Raw genomic sequence first — 18,101 nt, 5'->3', positions numbered from 1 at the left:
GACCAGATGTATACAGAATGGTGTCATCTGCGTAGATGTGGATCAAAGAATCACCCGCAGCAAGAGTGACATCATTGATATATACAGAGAAAAAAAGAGTCGGCCCGAGAATTGAACCCTGTGGCACCCCCATAGAGACTGACAGAGGTCTGGACAACAGGCCCTCCGATTTGACACACTGAACTCTGTCTGAGAAGTAGTTGGTGAACCAGGCGAGGCAGTCATTATAGTAATCAAAGATATTGAGTCTGCCGATAAGAATGCAGTGATTGACAGAGTCGAGAGCCTTGGCCAGGTCGATGAAGACTGCTGCACAGTACTGTCTTTTATCAATGGCAGTTATATCATTTAGGACCTTGAGCATGGCTGAGGTGCACCCATGACCAGCTCGGAAACCAGATTGCATAGTAGAGAAGGTACAGTGGGATTCGAAATGGTTGGTGATCTGTTTATTAACTTGGCTTTCCAAGATTTTAGAAAGGCAGGGCAGGATGGATATACAGTTGAAGTCAGAAGTTTACATACACTTAGGTTGGAGTCATTAAAACTCGTTTTTCAACCACTCCACAAATTTCTTGTTAACAAACTATAGTTTTGGTAAGTCGGTTAGGACATCTAATTTGTGCATGACACAAGTAATTTTTCCCAAAAATGTTTACAGACACATAATTTCACTGGATCACAATTCACATACACTAAGTTGACTGTGCCTTTAAACAGCTTGGAAAATTCCAGAAAATGTCATGGCTTTAGAAGCTTCTGATAAATGGTGTCAATTAGCCTGAGTCAATTGGAGGTGTACCTGTGGATGCATTTCAATGCCTACTTTCAAACTCAGTGCATCTTTGCTTGACGTCATGGGAAAATCAAAATAAATAAGCCAAGACCTCAGAAAAAAAATGTAGACCTCCACAAGTCTGGTTCATCCTTTGGAGCAATTTCCAAATGACTGAACGTACCACGCTCATCTGTACAAACAATAGTACGCAAGTATAAACACCATGGGACCACGCAGCCGTCATACCGCTCAGGAAGGAGACACGTTCAGTCTCCTAGAGATGAACGTACTTTTGGTGTGAAAAGTGCAAATCAATCCCAGAACAGCAAAGGACCTTGTGTAGATGCTGGAGGAAACAGGTACAAAAGTATCTATATCCACAGTAAAACGAGTCCTAAATCGACATAATCTGAAAGGCCACTCAGCAAGGAAGCAGCCACTGCTCCAAAATCGCCATAAAAAAGCCAGACTACGGTTTGGAACTGCACATGGGGACAAAGATTGTACTTGAGGAAATTTCCTCTGGTTTGATGAAACAAAAATAGAACAGTTTGGCCATAATGACCATCGTTATGTTTGGAGGAAAAAGGGGGAGGCTTGCAAGCCGAAGAACACCATCCCAACCATGAAGCAAGGGGGTGGCAGCATCATGTTGTGGGGGTGCTTTGCTGCAGGAGGGACTGGTGCACATCACAAAATAGATGGCATCATGAGGTAGGATAATTATGTGGATATATTGAAGCAACATCTCAAGACATCAGTCAGGAAGTTAAAGCTTGGTTGCAAATGGACAATGACCCCAAGCATACTTCAAAATTTGTGGCAAAACGGCTTAAGGACAACAAAGTCAAGGTATTGGAGTGGCCATCACAAAGCCCTGAACTCAATCCCATAGAAAATTTGTGGGCAAAACTGAAAGTGTGTGAGAGCAAGAAGGCCTACAAATCTGACTCAGTTACACCAGCTCTGTCAGGAGGAATGGGCCATAATTTACCCAACTTATTCTGGGAAGCTTGTAGAAGGCTGCCCAAAGCATTTGACCCAAGTTAAACAATTTAAAGGCAATGCTACCAAATACTAATTGAGTGTATGTAAACTGACCCACTGGGAATGTGATGAAATAAATAAAAGCTGAAATAAATCACTCTGATTATGCTGGCATTTCACATTTTTAAAATAAAGTGGTGATCCTAACTGACCTAAAACTGGGAATTTTTACTAGGATTAAATGTCAGGAATTGTGGAAAACGGAGTTTAAATGCATTTGGCTAAGGTGTATGTAAACTTCCGACTTCAACTGTAGGTCTAACAGTTTGGGTCTATAGTGTCTCCCCCTTTGAAGAGGGGGGTGACCGCGGCAGCTTTCCAATCTTTGGGATCTCATACGATATGAAGGAGAGTTTGAACAGGCTAGTAATAGGGGTTGCAACAATTTTGGCGGATCATTTTAGAAAGAGAGGGTCCAGATTGTCTAGCCCAGCTGATTTGTAGCGGTCCAAATTTTGCAGCTCTTTCAGAACATCAGCTGTCTGGATTTGGGTGAAGGAGAAGCGGGCGGCTTGGACAAATTTCTGCAGGGGGTGCCGAGCTGTTGGCCCGGGTAGGGGTAGCCAGGTGGAAGCATGGCCAGCCGTAGAAAAATCCTTATTGAAACTGAAGATAGATGGGGTCGATCAAATCACATTTGGTGTCCAAGACAGCTCAGGGCTGAACGGGGCCTATAACAAGCAGCAACGGTGAGAGACTTGTTTCTGGAAAGGTGGAATTTATTAAAGCAGAAGCTCTAATTGTTTGGGCACAGACCTGGATAGTATGACAGCTTGCAGAGTTCTCTGCAGTCGATTGCAACTCTGCCCCTTTGGCATTTCTATCTTGTCGGAAGATGTTATAGTTAGGGATGGACATTTCTGGATTTTTTGTGGCCTTCCTAAGCCACGATTCAGACACGGCTAGGACATCAGGGTTGGCGGAGTGTGCTAAAGCAGTGAATAAAACAAACTTAGGGAGGATGCTTCTAATATTAACATGCATGAAACCAAGGCTTTTACGGTTACAGAAGTCAACAAATGAGAGCGCCTGGGGAATAGGAGTGATGCTGGGGGCTGCAGGGCCTGGGTTAACCTATACATCAGCAGAGGAACAGAGGAGGAGTAGGATAAGGGTACGGCTAATGGCTATAAGAACTGGTCGTCTAGTGTGTTCGGAACATTGAGTAAAAGGAGCAGGTTTCTGGGCATGGAAGAGTAGATTCAAGGCATAATGTACAGACAAGGGTATGGTAGGATGTGAGTGCAGTGTTGGTAAACCTAGGTATTGATTGACGGTGAGAGGTTGTCTCTAGGGGCACCAGTTAAGCCAGGTGAGGTCACCGCATGTGTGGGGGGTGGAACAAAAGGTCTAAGTCATATTGGGCAAGGCTAGCGGCTCTACAGTGAAATAAGATTATAATCACTAACCAAAACAGCAACAGACAAGGCATTTTGACATTAGGGAGAGACGTGTGTAACCGAGTGATCATAGGGTCCAATGAGTAGCACTAGATGAGTCAGGGAGCCAGATTTCGTAGTCGCTGCTACGCTAGGCGAGCTGGAGACATGGCGATTCAGAGAGATGGGAGATGGGCCTAGCTCGAGGCTAGCTCCAAGCTAACTGGTGCTTGCTTCGGGACAGAGACGTTAGCCAGAAGTAGCCACTCTGATAGCAGCTAGCTAGCTGCGATGAGCCGGTGTAAAGGTTCAGAGCTTGCGGTAGGAATCCGGCGATGTGGTAGAGAAAAAGCAGTCCGATTTGCTCTGGGCTGATATTGCGCTGTGCAGACTGGCAGGAATTGACCGGGTTGAGGCTGGCTGATGTCCGAGTTAACGGTGAGGACCACTAGCAGTGGCTAACTGACTACTAGCTAGTGGCTAGTTAGCTGGCTAGCTTCTGAAGGGGGTTCCGGGTTCTAAAATATAAAAATAGCAGATCCGTACCACATAGGGTAAGGCAGGTTGCAGGAGAGTATATTCAGTCCGTAGATGGAAAGTGAGATTAAAATATATATACGAAGAAAACAATATATACATGGGACAGGACAAGACAGACACACGTCTGACTGTTACTCCATCTTGGAAGTGGCGTTGTGAAATAAAGTAGCAGGATCATTGGTATGAATGAACTCTGAAACAATTATATTAATTTGGGGACAGGTTGAAACATTCATGGACATATAGCTAGCTAGCTTGTTATTTTACCCGAAATGCAGGTGCTTTTTTTCTGGATCGTTGTTGAATTTGGACCTATTTTGCGTCACACAAAATTGTATGTTCTCTTCTCCGAAGATTGATCCACAGATTAAAAGGGACACCTAGTTAGTTTCTAGTAATCTCTCCTTTGGTCTTCTCCTCTTGTGGACTTTATATGGTGGTTTGCAACCAACTTTAAGGTGCATTCATTACCGGTACTAACTGGACTGTGGACCTTGTTTCATCTTTCAATCACCCACATGAGTTTATGCTCCTAAAAACCAATTAAGAGATGGGACTTTCAGCGAGTCAAACATCAAAAATAGAACCTAGTTCTATTTTAGTGCCTGGCTACGCAGACGCTCGTTAAAGTGTGCAAACTAATTAACGCGGGCGTTATGGTCAGTATGTTAGGCACAAGTCAGACTCAAGGTGCAATCCATTCGGAGAAACTCCCAGCATCCCTTATTTGATGAATTTACAATGCTCAGAGCGCAGACACAGGCTCCCTAAGTTTAAAACGAACAGGTCTAAACTCTGTCATCCCAGCTGCTGTCAGCTTCCTCAAACAAGCTGTAGTAGTATTGTGTGCTGTGTACATATTGCTGTATATACTGGTTTTGTTTGTGTAAATTTATTGTCATGTGTTCATTGTGTTTTGTTAACTACGTGCTGCAAAATGAATTGCACCTCAGGGATAATAAAGACTCTACTCTATAGAGATACTATTTCAATTCGCTTTCTTCAATTTGGTGCCTAATGAACACTACCATAATTAACAGCTCATTTGATGTGGTTCTTCTAAACAATGTGCTAGTTACTATATGATGAGGTTTGTTAGAACATACCTCCATCACAGTTGGTCTGCTGGGGGTCATAGCGCTGAGATGATTGGCTGCGTTCCCTGATCTGCTCCTTCTCATTCTCCTCCTTCATTATCAGCTTCCCCAAACCAGACTGGATCTGTGGACCCACAGAACATTATGGTAAAATGTAACTTAAAGAGCAACTGTCTATAAAAAGCAATGAATCCTTTTGAAAACAGCCTACGTGGCATCAATATGAGTCAGAGACAGTTATTCTAGTATGTACAATGTACTAAAGTGTAAATAGGATCATTTGGGTCATACAGTCAGTCTTGTCTAAAACGGAGTTTGGAACATCCGTGTGTCACAACAGGTAAGGTAAATTAAGGTTGGGTTTTGATTTGACGTACATTTATATTTGCCAACTAAGATGGGATGAACAGCTGCGGTGATTGCTCTCTATCCAATAGCATAGATAGAGAGACAGACCTAGCAGCCTGACTTTGTTTAGACAAGACAACACATTGTCACACATTTTTTACTTGAGAAATACTGCACCGAACACCTTAGTTAGATGTCCATTCTGGATTTTGAGTAAGTGAAATAAGCTTCTGTGTCTACAGTGCCTCATGGGGGAGAAAGATCATTAACCAGACGTGGAATCGGTCAGGAAACACACCTCCAGGACTGAAATATTGATTTTCAAATGAGCAACAGAAAAATACACATGCCAAACGGCGTGTTCAGTGCCTTTTTAAAGCCTGTAGGTATAATGCATTATGATCAAGTTATAACGCACTGTAACACTGGTCCTGAGCATGAATGACCATCTTATGTTTTTTGTCCTTACTAAATACCAGCTATTTTGAGTCAGTTAAAATGTTGAAACATAATGTAGTGTAAACATTATTATGAGACAGTATGAAGGCTTGATCGTGCTTCTAAGCATTATACCTGCAGGAATAACATTTTACAAACATACTGTTCAATAGTAGAGCAGAGCTGCCTATCTGGGCCAGTGTGTGTTTGTGGGAACAGGTGTATTAATGTGCCTTCTCTAACCTTGTTGATATGCTCCTCCTGGAGCTGCTTTCTCTTCAGGGCCTCCTCTTCCTCCTCTTCCCTAGACCGTCTCCTTCCTCCTTCTGATCCTAGGACAGCATACACAACCCACAAATAAGCCAACAGAAAAACATGCACACACACCCAGACACACAGGTCCATATCTATCAAGGCACAAGGTGAGACCCAGATGCAGACACAGGAGGCAGATGGTTGGAGTCTTACAATGTTTATTAATCCAAAGGGGTAGGCAAGAGAATGGTTGTGGACAGGCAAAAGGTCAAAACCAGATCAGAATCCAGGAGGTACAGAGGGGCAGACAGGCTCGTGGTCTAGGCAGGCAGAAAGGTCAGGCAGGCGGGTACAAAGTCCAGAAACAGGCAAGGGTCAAAACCTGGAGGACTAGAAAAAGGAGAATGCAAAAAGCAGGAGAACAGGAAAAATGCTGGTTGACTTGGAAACATACAAGAGGAACTGGCACAGAGAGACAGGAAACAGGGATAATTACACTAGGCAAAATCAGCGACACCTGGTGGGGGTGGAGACAATCACAAGGACAGGTGAAACCGATCAGGGAGTGACAGCACCTCCTCCCCCCCCCAGGGACGCCACCAGGTGTCCTACCTGGGCGCATACCTGGCTGACCGGGGTGGAAATCGGCGATGAGGGCCGGGTCCAAGATCTCTTTAGCAGGAACCCAGCACCTCTCCTCCAGGCCATAACCCTCCCAGTCAACCAGGTACTGGAAACCCCTGCCCCGAGGTCGAACCTTCAGGAGGCGTCTCACCGTATACACTGGCTGGCCATCGATTACCCAGGGGGGCAGGATGGGCCTGGAAACAGAAGACAAAGGACAGTGAGACACGGGCTTAATTCTGGACAAATGGAAGGTAGGGTGGATATGGAGGGTACAGGGTAACAAGACGGACAGCAGTGGAACTCAGGACTCTGGAGATGGGAAAAGGACCAATGAACCGGGGAGACAATTTGCGGGACTCTACCCGCAGGGGCAGGTTCCGAGTGGAAAGCCATACCCTCTGCCCAATGTAGTAGCGGGGAGCTGGGGTCCGGCGACGGTCCACTTGTCGACAATACCTGGAGTTGGTCTTGAGAATAGCCGCCCTGGCTCTTCTCCAGGTACGTCGACAGTGTCGGACAAACATCTGGGCCAGGGGTATGCTGACCTCCTGCTCTTGTTCTGGGAAGAGTGGAAGCTGGGAAGGGTGTTCCGGACATACGCCACCCAGACCAGTTGGCTCCAGGTAGTGGGATTGTTTGAGACTAGGCATCTAAGTGTGGTTTCCAGGTCTTGGTTGGCTCGCTCAGACTGACCGTTGGTTTGGGGATGGAATCCAGATGACAGGCTGGCCGATGACCCAATAAGGGTGCAGAATGCCTTCTAGAGCTGAGATGAGAACTGAGGACCCCGATCAGAGACCATGTCTACTGGAAGTCCATGGATCCAGAAGACATGCTGCACCATAAGCTGGACCATCTCCTTGGCAGAAGGTAGTTTGGGGAGAGGGATGAAATGGTCAAACTTGGAAAACCGGTTGACTACTGTCAGAATGACAGTGTTGCCATCAGACGGAGGAAGCCCAGTGACAAAGTCCAGAGATATGAGACCAGGGACGATTAGGGAACGGTAGTGGCTGCAGGAGGCCAGAAGGAGCTTGCCATGGAGTCTTGTTTTGAGCACACACTGGGCATGCGGCGATGAAGGCAGAGATGTCAGGAACCATTGTGGGCCACCAGAAGCATTGTCGAAGGAAGGCTAGTGTACGACGGGACCCTGGATAACAGGTCAGCCTGAAGGAATGAGCCCATTCCAGGACCGGACTGGATTAGGGTCAAACAGCTGGTTTGCTGGGCCCCACTTCAGGTCAAGGCTGGGAGCATTGTGCCTCATGGACCAGGTTCTCAATACCCCAATCCAGTGGCAGCAAGGCATGAGGTTGGGAGAATGGTTTAAGAGGGCTTCAGGCTTCACATTCCTACCCTGGACGGTAGGAAATGGTGAAGTTAAATCCGGTGAACATGAGGGCCACCGGGCCTGCCTGGAGTTGAGCCGCTTGTCTGTACGGAGATATTCCAGGTTTTTATGGTTGGTCCAGACCAGGAATGGCTGTTCTGCTCCTTCCAACCAGTGCCTCCACTCTTCCAACGCCATCTTCACCGCCAGGAGTTCATGGTTGCTAACATCGTAGTTCCTTTCAGCAGGATTGAGACGATGGGACAGGAAGGTACAGGGATGAAGCTTCTGGTACTGGGCAGATCGCTGGGACAGGATGGCCCCCCCTCCAACTTCTGAAGCATCCACTTCCACCAGAAATTGACGCGAGGGTTCTGGATGGATGAGGATGGGTGCTGTTGTGAACCGATGCTTCAGATCCACAAAGGCTTTGTCGACAGCTGGAGACCATGTAAACGGAACCTTGGGAGAGGTGAGTGCCGAGAGGGGGGCCGCCAGGGTGCTGTAGTCCCGAATGAAACGGCAGTAGAAGTCTGCAAAACCAAGAAACCATTGCAACAGCACCCTGGACGTTGGGGACTCCAACCCAGGATGGAGCTTGTGGTCCAGTCAATCACAGGTTTGTGCTTTTGTAGCCAGGAAAATCCCAAAACAACCAGAACATGGGGAGATGCAATGAGGAGGAACTGTATGGTCTCACTCTGGTTACTAGAAACCTGTAATTGAACGGGCACAGTACTATGGGTGACTCCCCCTAGAGAGCGGCCGTCCAGTGCCCTAGCATCCATGTGAACAGCGAGAGGCTGAGTGGGAATACCAAGCTCCGAAGCAATAGTGGCATCCATAAAACTTCCATCAACCCCAGAGTCAATGAGCGCTCAGACTTAGATTGGTCTCCCCACATTACAAGCACAAAAAAGGTGTGCAGGTGATGGGAATTAGGGAAATCCTAGTCTGATTCACCATGGTGCTGGTACCCATTAGAGACAAGGGTTTCCTAATAGGGTAGCTATAAAATGTCCTGCCCCTCCACAGTACAGACAACAGTTACTGTTCATCCTCCGTGAGCGTTCCCCAACTGATAACCTAGCTCTTCCCAACTGCATAGGCTCAGGAGTATCCAACTCACCCAGACGAGAGGTCTCGGGTGGCTTCGAATCCTCTCGGAAGAGCTGCCTTTGGAAACTTGAGGATTCCCTTGGAGGTGAACGCACTATAGCGGATGCACGAGTGTGCCCGAGACCAGACCTCCTCTCACTCTTGCGTTCCCTTAGGCGTCCATCAATTTTAATGGTTAGGGCGATAATGGAGTCGAGATCCATCGGCAATTCCCGAGCAGCTAGCTCATCCTTTACCTCAGATAATCCGTGCAAAAAAAGTATTGAAAAAGAGACTCTGGATTCCAGGCACTCTTGGTGGTCAACGTGCGAAAATCAACTGCGTAGTCTGCCACTCTACTAGAGTTTTGACATAAGTCAAGGAGTTTACTGGCCGCCTTTCTCCCAGAAACCGGAGATTCAAATACCTTTCTCACTTCTGCCATAAATTCCTCCAGATGACCACAAATTGCAGATTGTTGCTCCCAAACTGCCGTAGCCCAGAAGAGTGCCCTTCCCGACATTAGCGTAATAATATACGCCATCTTTGATCGGTCTGAAGGAATCGAAGATGGTTGTAGCGCAAAAATAAGCGAGCACTGAAAAAGAAAACCCCGGTAGGTACCAAGATTCCCCGAATATCGCTCCGTAGATGGTAAGCGGGGTTCCCGGGGAGCCGGGATAGGCTGTACAAACTCACCACAGATAAGAGAAAAATTACTGGGTGATTGGGGTTTTTCCAGAGTTGGCAGGCAACCTCTGAGCTAACTCCCCGATTTGCTCCATAATAGCTTTTAACCCATGGTCGTGGCGTTCCGTCAAGGACCTGAGCCCTTCCAAAAGGCGCTGTACCCACTCCTCATTTCTCCTAATGGTGGCTTCCTGCAGGCAGACCGCGTGGCGGAGCTGGTCCAAGTCTGCTGGGTCTGTCATGGCCAGTTCTTCTATCAAGGCACAAGGCGAGACCCAGATGCAGACACATGAGGCAGATGGTTGGAGTCTTACAATGTTTATTAATCCAAAGGGGTAGGCAAGAGAATGGTCGTGGACAGGCAAAAGGTCAAAACCAGATCAGAATCCAGGAGGTACAGAGTGGCAGACAGGCTCATGGTCAAGGCAGGCAGAAAGGTCAGGCAGGCGGGTACAAAGTCCAGAAACAGGCACAGAGAGACAGGAAACACAGAGATAAATACACTAGGGAAAATCAGCGACGCCTGGAGGGGGTGGAGACAATCACAAGGACAGGTGAAACAGATCAGGTCGTGACACTTATCACCGTGTGTGAACTACGGACATCTTGACCGAGGAGCAGTGCTAGAAACAGTAAAATGAGACTGTCCAAAACTATAACAGAATGCATAATAGAATGCTTCCATCTCTGGTCATCACATTCACAAAAGTACTGTCCAGGATTTTAAAATGGATTTACAAAAGTACTGTAGGATTTATCTTTCCAGCCATTTCAGTGGGATTGAAGAACAGGGGTGTGGGAGAACACAAATGAGAGACATACTAGACATACACACAGACAACACCAGGGCAGTACAAATACTCAGCTGCACTGAATGTTAATGCAGACATTACAACAGTCTTCACAAGATGAGCTTTGTACTATTAGTTTAATACACAGAAAAACACAGTGTAGGAAAACAGGTCAGTTTGAGGCCAGTCTCAGTCAAAGTAGCTCTGTCCAAGTCATTTGTGAATGGTGTAGATACAGGTAACTGCCCAAATAAAGGAAACACCAATATAAAGTGTCTTAATAGGGCGTTGGGCCACCACGAGCTGCCAGAACAGCTGTAATGCGCCTTGGCATAGATTCTACAAGTGTCAGGAACTCTATTGGAGGGATGCTACACCATTTTCCCATGAGAAATTCCATCATTTGGTGTTTGGTTGATGGTGGTGGAAAATGCAGGCGCCGCCCCAGAATTTACCATAAGTATTCAATTGGGTTAAGATCTGGGGACTGAGACAAACACAGCCCCTTCAACAACAAAAAAAGACAAAACTGATAATGTGCAACTGGGCATTTTTATACATGACCCTAAGCATGATGGGATGCTAATTTCTTAATTAACTCATGAACCACACCTGTTTGGAAGCACCTGCTATCAGTAAACTAAAAGTGGTTCCATTATTTTGGTAATTACCTGTATATCAATCAATTGATTGATTGTATAGGTAGCTGTAAACGAAAGTAAAACTGAAGATCTAGTAAGCAAAAAGTGACATGACGCCAACAACAACAGCCTTTCAAGGAGACACTATTCAGCATCAGCAAAAATAATTGTAAAAGTCTGTGTTCCAGAGTCAAATTCTAGTGAGAGCAGGGATGCAATAAAACTTAGTGGTGGGGTTAAGCTACAAGTGCATAAAAGTGATATTCTGCCCCATTCATAAAGAACCCCAACCACTACATCCTAGACACTTGTTGAAATCTGAGAGAATATGGCAGAAATTACACCTAGTCTATCAGAGTGAGCTATTGGCATATTACTCAAACCTATCAAATCCTCTTGGTTCTCCACAAATGTCTAGGGGGTAGTGAGCCTCTAAGGGGTGGAAGGTAGGGCAGTGCAAGCATGCTCATAGGGAGCCTACTGTACCTAAGGCAACCAGGGCCAGGGAGAAAGCGCAGGGGGGCCAGTGGACGCTCTGGCTCGGTGATGTGTCATGGGCAGCAGGAAACGTAGCGGATCTGATGATTTCATCAGCAGACTTTATTTTTGGTGCGGGTGAATCTAGGTTGGTAACCAGGGGAACTGGACTATCAGTGTCTGAGTAAGTCCTTTGAAACACAGCTGAACATTTCAACATCTGTCTGAAATGTTGTGTGACGATTTCTACATGGTAAAGATCAAAATAATCCCGTAACCTTACACTTACACCTATTACTCAGAATTGTACATAGATTATATACAGTGCATTTGGAAAGTAGTCAGACCTCTTGACTTTTTCCATATTTTGTTACGTTACAGACTTATTCTAAAATTGATTAAATCGCTTTTCCCCCTCATCAATCTACACACAATACCCCATAATGACAAAGCAAAAACTGTTTTTTATACATTTTGCTGATTTATAATAAAAAATAAAATAATATAATACATTTACATAAGTATTCAGACCCTTTATTCAGTACTTTGTTGAAGCACCTTTGGCAGCGTTTACAGCCTCGAGTCATCTTGGATATGATGCTAGAAGCTTGGCACACCTGTATTTGGGGAGTTTCTCTAATTCTTCTCTGCAGATCCTCTCAAACTCTGTAAGATTGGATGGGGAGCTTGGCTGCACAGCTATTTTCAGGTCTCTCCAGAGATGTTAGATCAGGTTCAAGTCCAGGCTTTGGCTGGGCCACTCAAGCACATTCAGAGACTTGGACCAAAGCCACTCCTGCATTGTCTTGGCTGTGTGGTTAGGGTCGTTCTCCTGTTGGAAGGTGAACATTCGCCCCAGTCTGCGGTCCTGAGCGTTCTGGAACAGGTTTTCATCAAGGATCTCTCTGTACTTTGCTCTGTTCATCTTTCCCTCGATCCTGAATATTCTCCCAGTCCCTTCCACTTAAAAACATCCCCACAGCATGATGATGCCAACACAATGCTTCACCATAGGGATGGTGACAGGTTTCCTCCAGACGTGAAGCTTGGCATTCAGGCCAAAGAGTTCAATCTTGGTTTCATCAGACCAGAGAATTTTGTTTCTCACGGTCTGAGAGTCATTTAGGTGCCTTTTGGCAAACTCCAAGCGGGATGTCATGTGCCTTTTACTGAGGAGTGGCTTCTGTCTGGCCACTGATTGGGCCTGATTGGTGGAGTGCTGCAGAGATGGTTGTCCTTCTGGAAGTTTCTCCCATCTCCACAGAGGAACTCTGGAGCGCTATCAGAGTGACCGTCGGGTTCTTGGTCACCTCCCTGACTAAGGCCCTTCTCCCCAGATTGCTCAGTTAGGCTGGGAGGCCAGCTCTCGGAAGAGTCTTGGTGGTTCCAAATTTCTTCCATTTAAGAATGATGGAGGACATTGTGTTCTTGGGTACCTTCAATTCTGCAGACATTTTTTGGTACCCTTCAACAGATCTGTGCCTCGACACAATTCTATCTCTGAGCTCTATGGACAATTCCTTTGACCTCATAGCTTTGTTTTTGCTCTGACATGCACTGTCAACTGTGGGGCCTTATATAGACAGGTGTGTGCCTTTCCAAATCATGTCCAATCAATTGAATTTACCACAGGTGGACTCAAATCAAGTTGTAGAAACATCTAAAGGATGATCAATGGAAACAAGATGAATAATTATGTAAATAATGTATTTCTGATTTTTATTTTTAATACATTTCCAAAAATGTTTTCTGTTTTTGCTGTAACATAACAAAATGTGGATAAAGTCAAGGGGTCTGAATACTTTCCAAATGCACTGTAGATAGTTGTAGTTTGCACCACTGAAGGGGTGCTCCGTCCTAGGAATGTTAAAATGAAATCTTGAAACATGGTTCAGGATGGCAATCAGATTGAGCGTTAACCTGTGTTGGCCGACATCTGAATTGCGGATGTTTTGGCGGTGTTAGTGAGCGGCTGCTCTTGTGTGTCATCAACCACTCCCTTCCTTATTATCCCTACTGTGTTAGAAGTTCTAAAGGGCAATATAAAGTGTAGGCTCTATTGATGATAGAAATAATGATAGGCTAATGCATGTTTCCATGTTAATTTGGATGGGGGGATTTATAATTTATCAGTGTAATCGAGGTGTAGACAATAGAAGATCACGCATTTGAGTGTTTGAACTTGTAACACGGCTGCATGGGATTTGTCTGATATAAAGTTGGATGTGGTTTCGCTGCATTCGATGATAAGGTAACGCAAGGAGACGTTTGTTGATTTGACAGCTCTAACGCAGTTCCACCTCAGCCACCATTAAAACAACCTCCATGCAGAGGTCGGCTAGCGCGGATCTGATCAAATCTAGACCTTATTTCCATTAAATATTTATTAGTGACGTGTTTCGGAGCATACTCCTTTGTCAAAGCACCACTAGTGGGGAAGGAGCAGGCTTCAAAACATGTCAGGATTAAGTATTATTGAAGGGAATTAAGTTGCCATCCTGAAACTTCTTTTTAGATTTTTGGATATGCTGTAGGCTCACATGCCTTGATATTTTGCTTAGGCATTAGATGCTCAGAAAGTGTTCAGAAATTGTTTGGTCAGAGAGAGACTTCAAACAGTATTAACACATTGACATTGGAGGTGGTTACAGTAAGGTGGTGTACAATCAGAGATCAACGTGGTGATCACACAATTTCAATCCAAACAAATAAACCATAATTGAAAGGACCCTATACCTTTAAAAGTTTAGGTGCTGCTTTGTATAGCTTAGTCAGGTGTTTGTTCACCCACCCACACCCGCCTGCAAATTGTTAATAACACATTCACAACCGCCCGACTATGTGTGATAAAGTGAAAATCTGAGGCCTGCAGCCGACCCTAACCCGTAAATATAGAAAATGCATTGTACAGTCAGAGATGTCTTTACTTTTTTTTGACAGGCATTTTTAGATAGGCCCATGTTTCTGCTTATAATTTCAAACATTTTGGTTGGCTATTTGTTAGTCAACTTGTCTATAATTAGATACATACAGCTTCTCTTCGGTCATTAGTTTCTGCCCTAGAAGACTAAATAAACCCTACGTCAAAGATTACTAGATTGAAGCATTCATTCTAGCAAAGTTTGTTTTCTCTTTCATCTCTGCAAAGATGTTTATAGGTACTGAAGAGGTAAAGTTTGTTTTCTCTTTCATCTCTGCAAAGATGTTTATAGGTACTGAAGAGAAAATGCACAAAAAAAATAAAAATAAACAATGGGAAAGATCTTTCGTGCTAAATTTCAAAAAATTACAACAGTTTGACCAGTTTTAAGGAAAGTCAAAGCTGTTAAAATGACCCAACATGTTTTTGATAAAATGTCAGTTTGGCTTGGATACATATTTTATGTGGTTGATACTATCAGCTTTTAGCCTACATTTAGCCACATTTTCTATATTAGCGGGTAAGGGTTGGGTGTGGGCCTCAGATTTTAACTTTATCACATATTTGTGCAATAGTTGCGGGCGGGTGAACAAACAGCTGATCCACACAGTATTTCATGACCCTAAACCTGCCCCGCAGATATAACCGCGGGGACTGAGGGTTATGAGTCAATCCGCGCATCAATAAGCTAAGCTTATCGATTTGTTATAGCCAATGAGGCTCATGACACTATTTGGGAATAATAGTATCAGTATAAGTATTCATAACGATAATGATGCTGTTAATACTGGTGAAACCAGGTCACGGAAAGTGAATGTACCGTGTTGTTTGTAGATGGGTGGTTTCCTGTAAATGTTGATCCCCTGATCTGAAAGGATAAAGGGAGAAAGACAAAACTCAGTCTTTTGCATTTCATGTATACGTATCAAACACTTTTCCTGTGACACAGAGGGCATTGTGAAATGACTAATGAAAAATACCACAGAGGGAGGGTGTCTTCACAATCACACACTGTAAACCAATAAACATCAGTATTTACATTAAAATTGACATTAAAATCAATTATTATTTTATACAGAGAGTCTTATATTCGTGATGTGACTGGTTAAAAGGCACACTAAGTGCCAGCATCCTTTAATGGACTGAATCAAAAGCATTATTGAAATGGAAAAAGTGGTAGACAGAAGTGAAGTGAGAGAGAGATAAGAGAGAGAGAGATATAAAAGATCTCAGGTGACCAGTAGCAGTGACAGTGACAGGGTACGCTCCGTGTGTCTCCTACCTGGGAGGTGGAAATGTTTAGGGGTCAGAGAGAGAGGCGGAGTGACAGGCCGGCTGTCTGGCCTTTGGGGTATAGGGGAGCTCCGCCCGCTATGTGGATCAGTGCCTCCAATGAGAAGAACCAAGAACAAAACATAAGCAGGGCAACGATACGGAAAACATACGTTTGGAAAAAGCTAATCTCGCAGAGCCAGACGAGGGACTATTGCATATAGCTGTAAAGTCTGGCATGTGAGATTAGGATAAAGCATAAAAATGGACGCAAGGGGATTGAAAGAGTAATTATTGAATAATCCTGTGTTAGCAAATCAGTTAGTCACACTATGGAGGTCAGTTACATCTAGAGCTGTTACGGTGACCGTATTACCGCCACACCGGTGGTCACGAGTCATGACGACAGTCAAATTCCATGTGACCGTTTAGTCACGGTAACTAGGCTTCTCCAAATCTGCGCTCTGATGCCACTGATGGTCATTAATAGCCTACCAAACTTTCTAACTGCAAGTCGCTAATGGCCTGGTACTCAGCACTCCATTTAAGCAATAAGGCACAAGGGATTTTATTACCAAAGGTCCGCATCTGTGGCTAGCGTGGAAGCCAGGAGATGCTAAATGTGTTTATGTTAATTAATGGTCAATTACCATAGCCTAGTGTATCCACGGCAGGTAGCCTAGTGGTTAGAGTGTTGGGCCAATAACCGAAAGGTTGCTGGATCGAATCCCCGAGCTAACAAGGTAAAAATATGTCATTTTGCCCCTGAACAATGCAGTTAACCCGCTATTCCCTGCTAGGCTGTCATTGTATATAAGAATTTGTTCTTAACTGACTTGCCTATTTAAATAAAGGTTCAACTAAAAATATATATATATTTTTAAATACAGTGAGACCGGCAGTTATTTGCATGACAATCACCGGCTGATGAAATGTAATGACAGCCCTAGTTACATCCTGTAGCCATGAGGTAATATGAGACCTATCCAAAGCATGCAGCCAGACATAATGGACATTGATCATTAAACAGGCAGAATGCCAGTAATGTGACTTGGGTGACATTTAGGTGCATGCATGGCCATCACTACTGCCAAATACAAACACTCAGAACAAAAATAGAATATTACATGGGCCAAAATGTCCAGAGGTCCAGGAAAGGTCTCTGGACATTTGATTGGTGTAAGTGAGCTGGGCTGCATGTCTATGTCATCTTATGACTTTGACAGCAGATGAGACGTCTCTAGCTTGGTCCCAGATCTCTTTGCCAGCCTATGGTCAGTTGGCAAGAAAAGCACAAACAGATTTTGGACCAGGGTACTCAGCTTCTGACAGTCGTTTTACATCAAATGTGCATGACTACAGTATATAGGGGCTGGAGATGAGCGTAGGGACATGAGTTAAGCCATAGAGTCTGAGGCAGTAAGACTTGAATGAGGTGACATAGCTTGCCTGGGGAGTGGGGACAGTGGAGGGACGATGGGGTCTAAGGCCATGTCTTACCTTGGCTATGGGGAAAGAAGTGGTGTCTGAAAGGTGAGGTGGGACGGGAGTCACTATGGCTGGAGGAGCCCACACTGTTACTGCACAGGGCGGAGCAGAGCTTCTGCATGCCTGTCAAAGCTTCTGCAGGGGAGAGGGAGGGCAGGTGGGACAGAGCCGTTGGGAAGACATCATTACAGATGATGTGGAGGGGAGTTGGAGGAGGAAGACGGAGGTGTGGATGTGAAAAGGGAGAGAGACAGTCGGTAGACACACCATCACAGATAGACACAAGGAGGCAGGGAGGGAGGAACGTAGGGGGGAAGAGTTAAAGGATAGGTAAGAGAGGAGACAGAGCCAGTGGATACACACCACCACAGTTAGGGAGGGAGAGGAGGTGAGGTGAAAGAGGGTGAAGAAAAGAAGGGGATAAGGGAGAAAATCGGAATCATGTCAAAACTAGAAATTAAGAAACTTGAAATGAGGAGGAAGGACCATTTGAGTGAGATGGGGATAAGGAATAATGGACAAATTTGTATTATCGCTACATTAACCTGTTGGGGATAGGGGGCAGTATTTGCACGGCCAGATAAAAAACGTACCCGATTTTATCTGGTTACTACTCCTGCCCAGTAACTAGAAAATGGATATAATTGTTTGATTTGGATAGAAAACACTCTAAAGTTTCTAAAACTGTTTGAATGGTGTCTGTGAGTATAACAGAACTCATATGACAGGCCAAAACCTGAGAAGATTCCAAACAGGAAGTGCCCTCTCTGACCATTTCTTGGCCTTCTTGATCATCTCTATCCAAAACAAAAGATCTCTGCTGTAACGTGACATTCTCTACGGCTCCCATAGGCTCTCAGAAGGCGGCAGAACGTTGAATGA

At 44.9% G+C, this 18,101-nt stretch overlaps 1 protein-coding gene across 7 annotated transcripts in view; it reads right to left on the bottom strand.

Moving 5' to 3' along the window:
* The window catches only part of LOC115162807 (actin-binding LIM protein 1), a 181,466-nt gene that overhangs the window by 13,818 nt on the left and 149,547 nt on the right, over positions 1 to 18,101 (bottom strand). For 4 of the 7 annotated variants that reach the window (XM_029714247.1, XM_029714235.1, XM_029714251.1 and 1 more), the window contains exons 13-17: positions 17,232 to 17,354; positions 15,742 to 15,846; positions 15,280 to 15,327; positions 5,871 to 5,959; positions 4,851 to 4,965 (exon numbers count right to left, since the gene is read on the bottom strand). In XM_029714247.1, the coding sequence (XP_029570107.1) occupies positions 4,851 to 4,965; positions 5,871 to 5,959; positions 15,280 to 15,327; positions 15,742 to 15,846; positions 17,232 to 17,354 (480 nt within the window). Of the gene's footprint in view, positions 1 to 4,850; positions 4,966 to 5,870; positions 5,960 to 11,315; positions 11,684 to 15,279; positions 15,328 to 15,741; positions 15,847 to 17,231; positions 17,355 to 18,101 lie in introns of those variants that run through there. The other 3 variants (XM_029714241.1, XM_029714265.1, XM_029714257.1) reach the window with 3 other exon arrangements.

Source organism: Salmo trutta, chromosome 2 (assembly GCF_901001165.1).
Source record: "Salmo trutta chromosome 2, fSalTru1.1, whole genome shotgun sequence".
Lineage (NCBI taxonomy): Eukaryota > Metazoa > Chordata > Actinopteri > Salmoniformes > Salmonidae > Salmo > Salmo trutta.
Note: the sequence above shows the minus strand (reverse complement) of the source record. Positions and strands in the feature narration are given on the sequence as shown.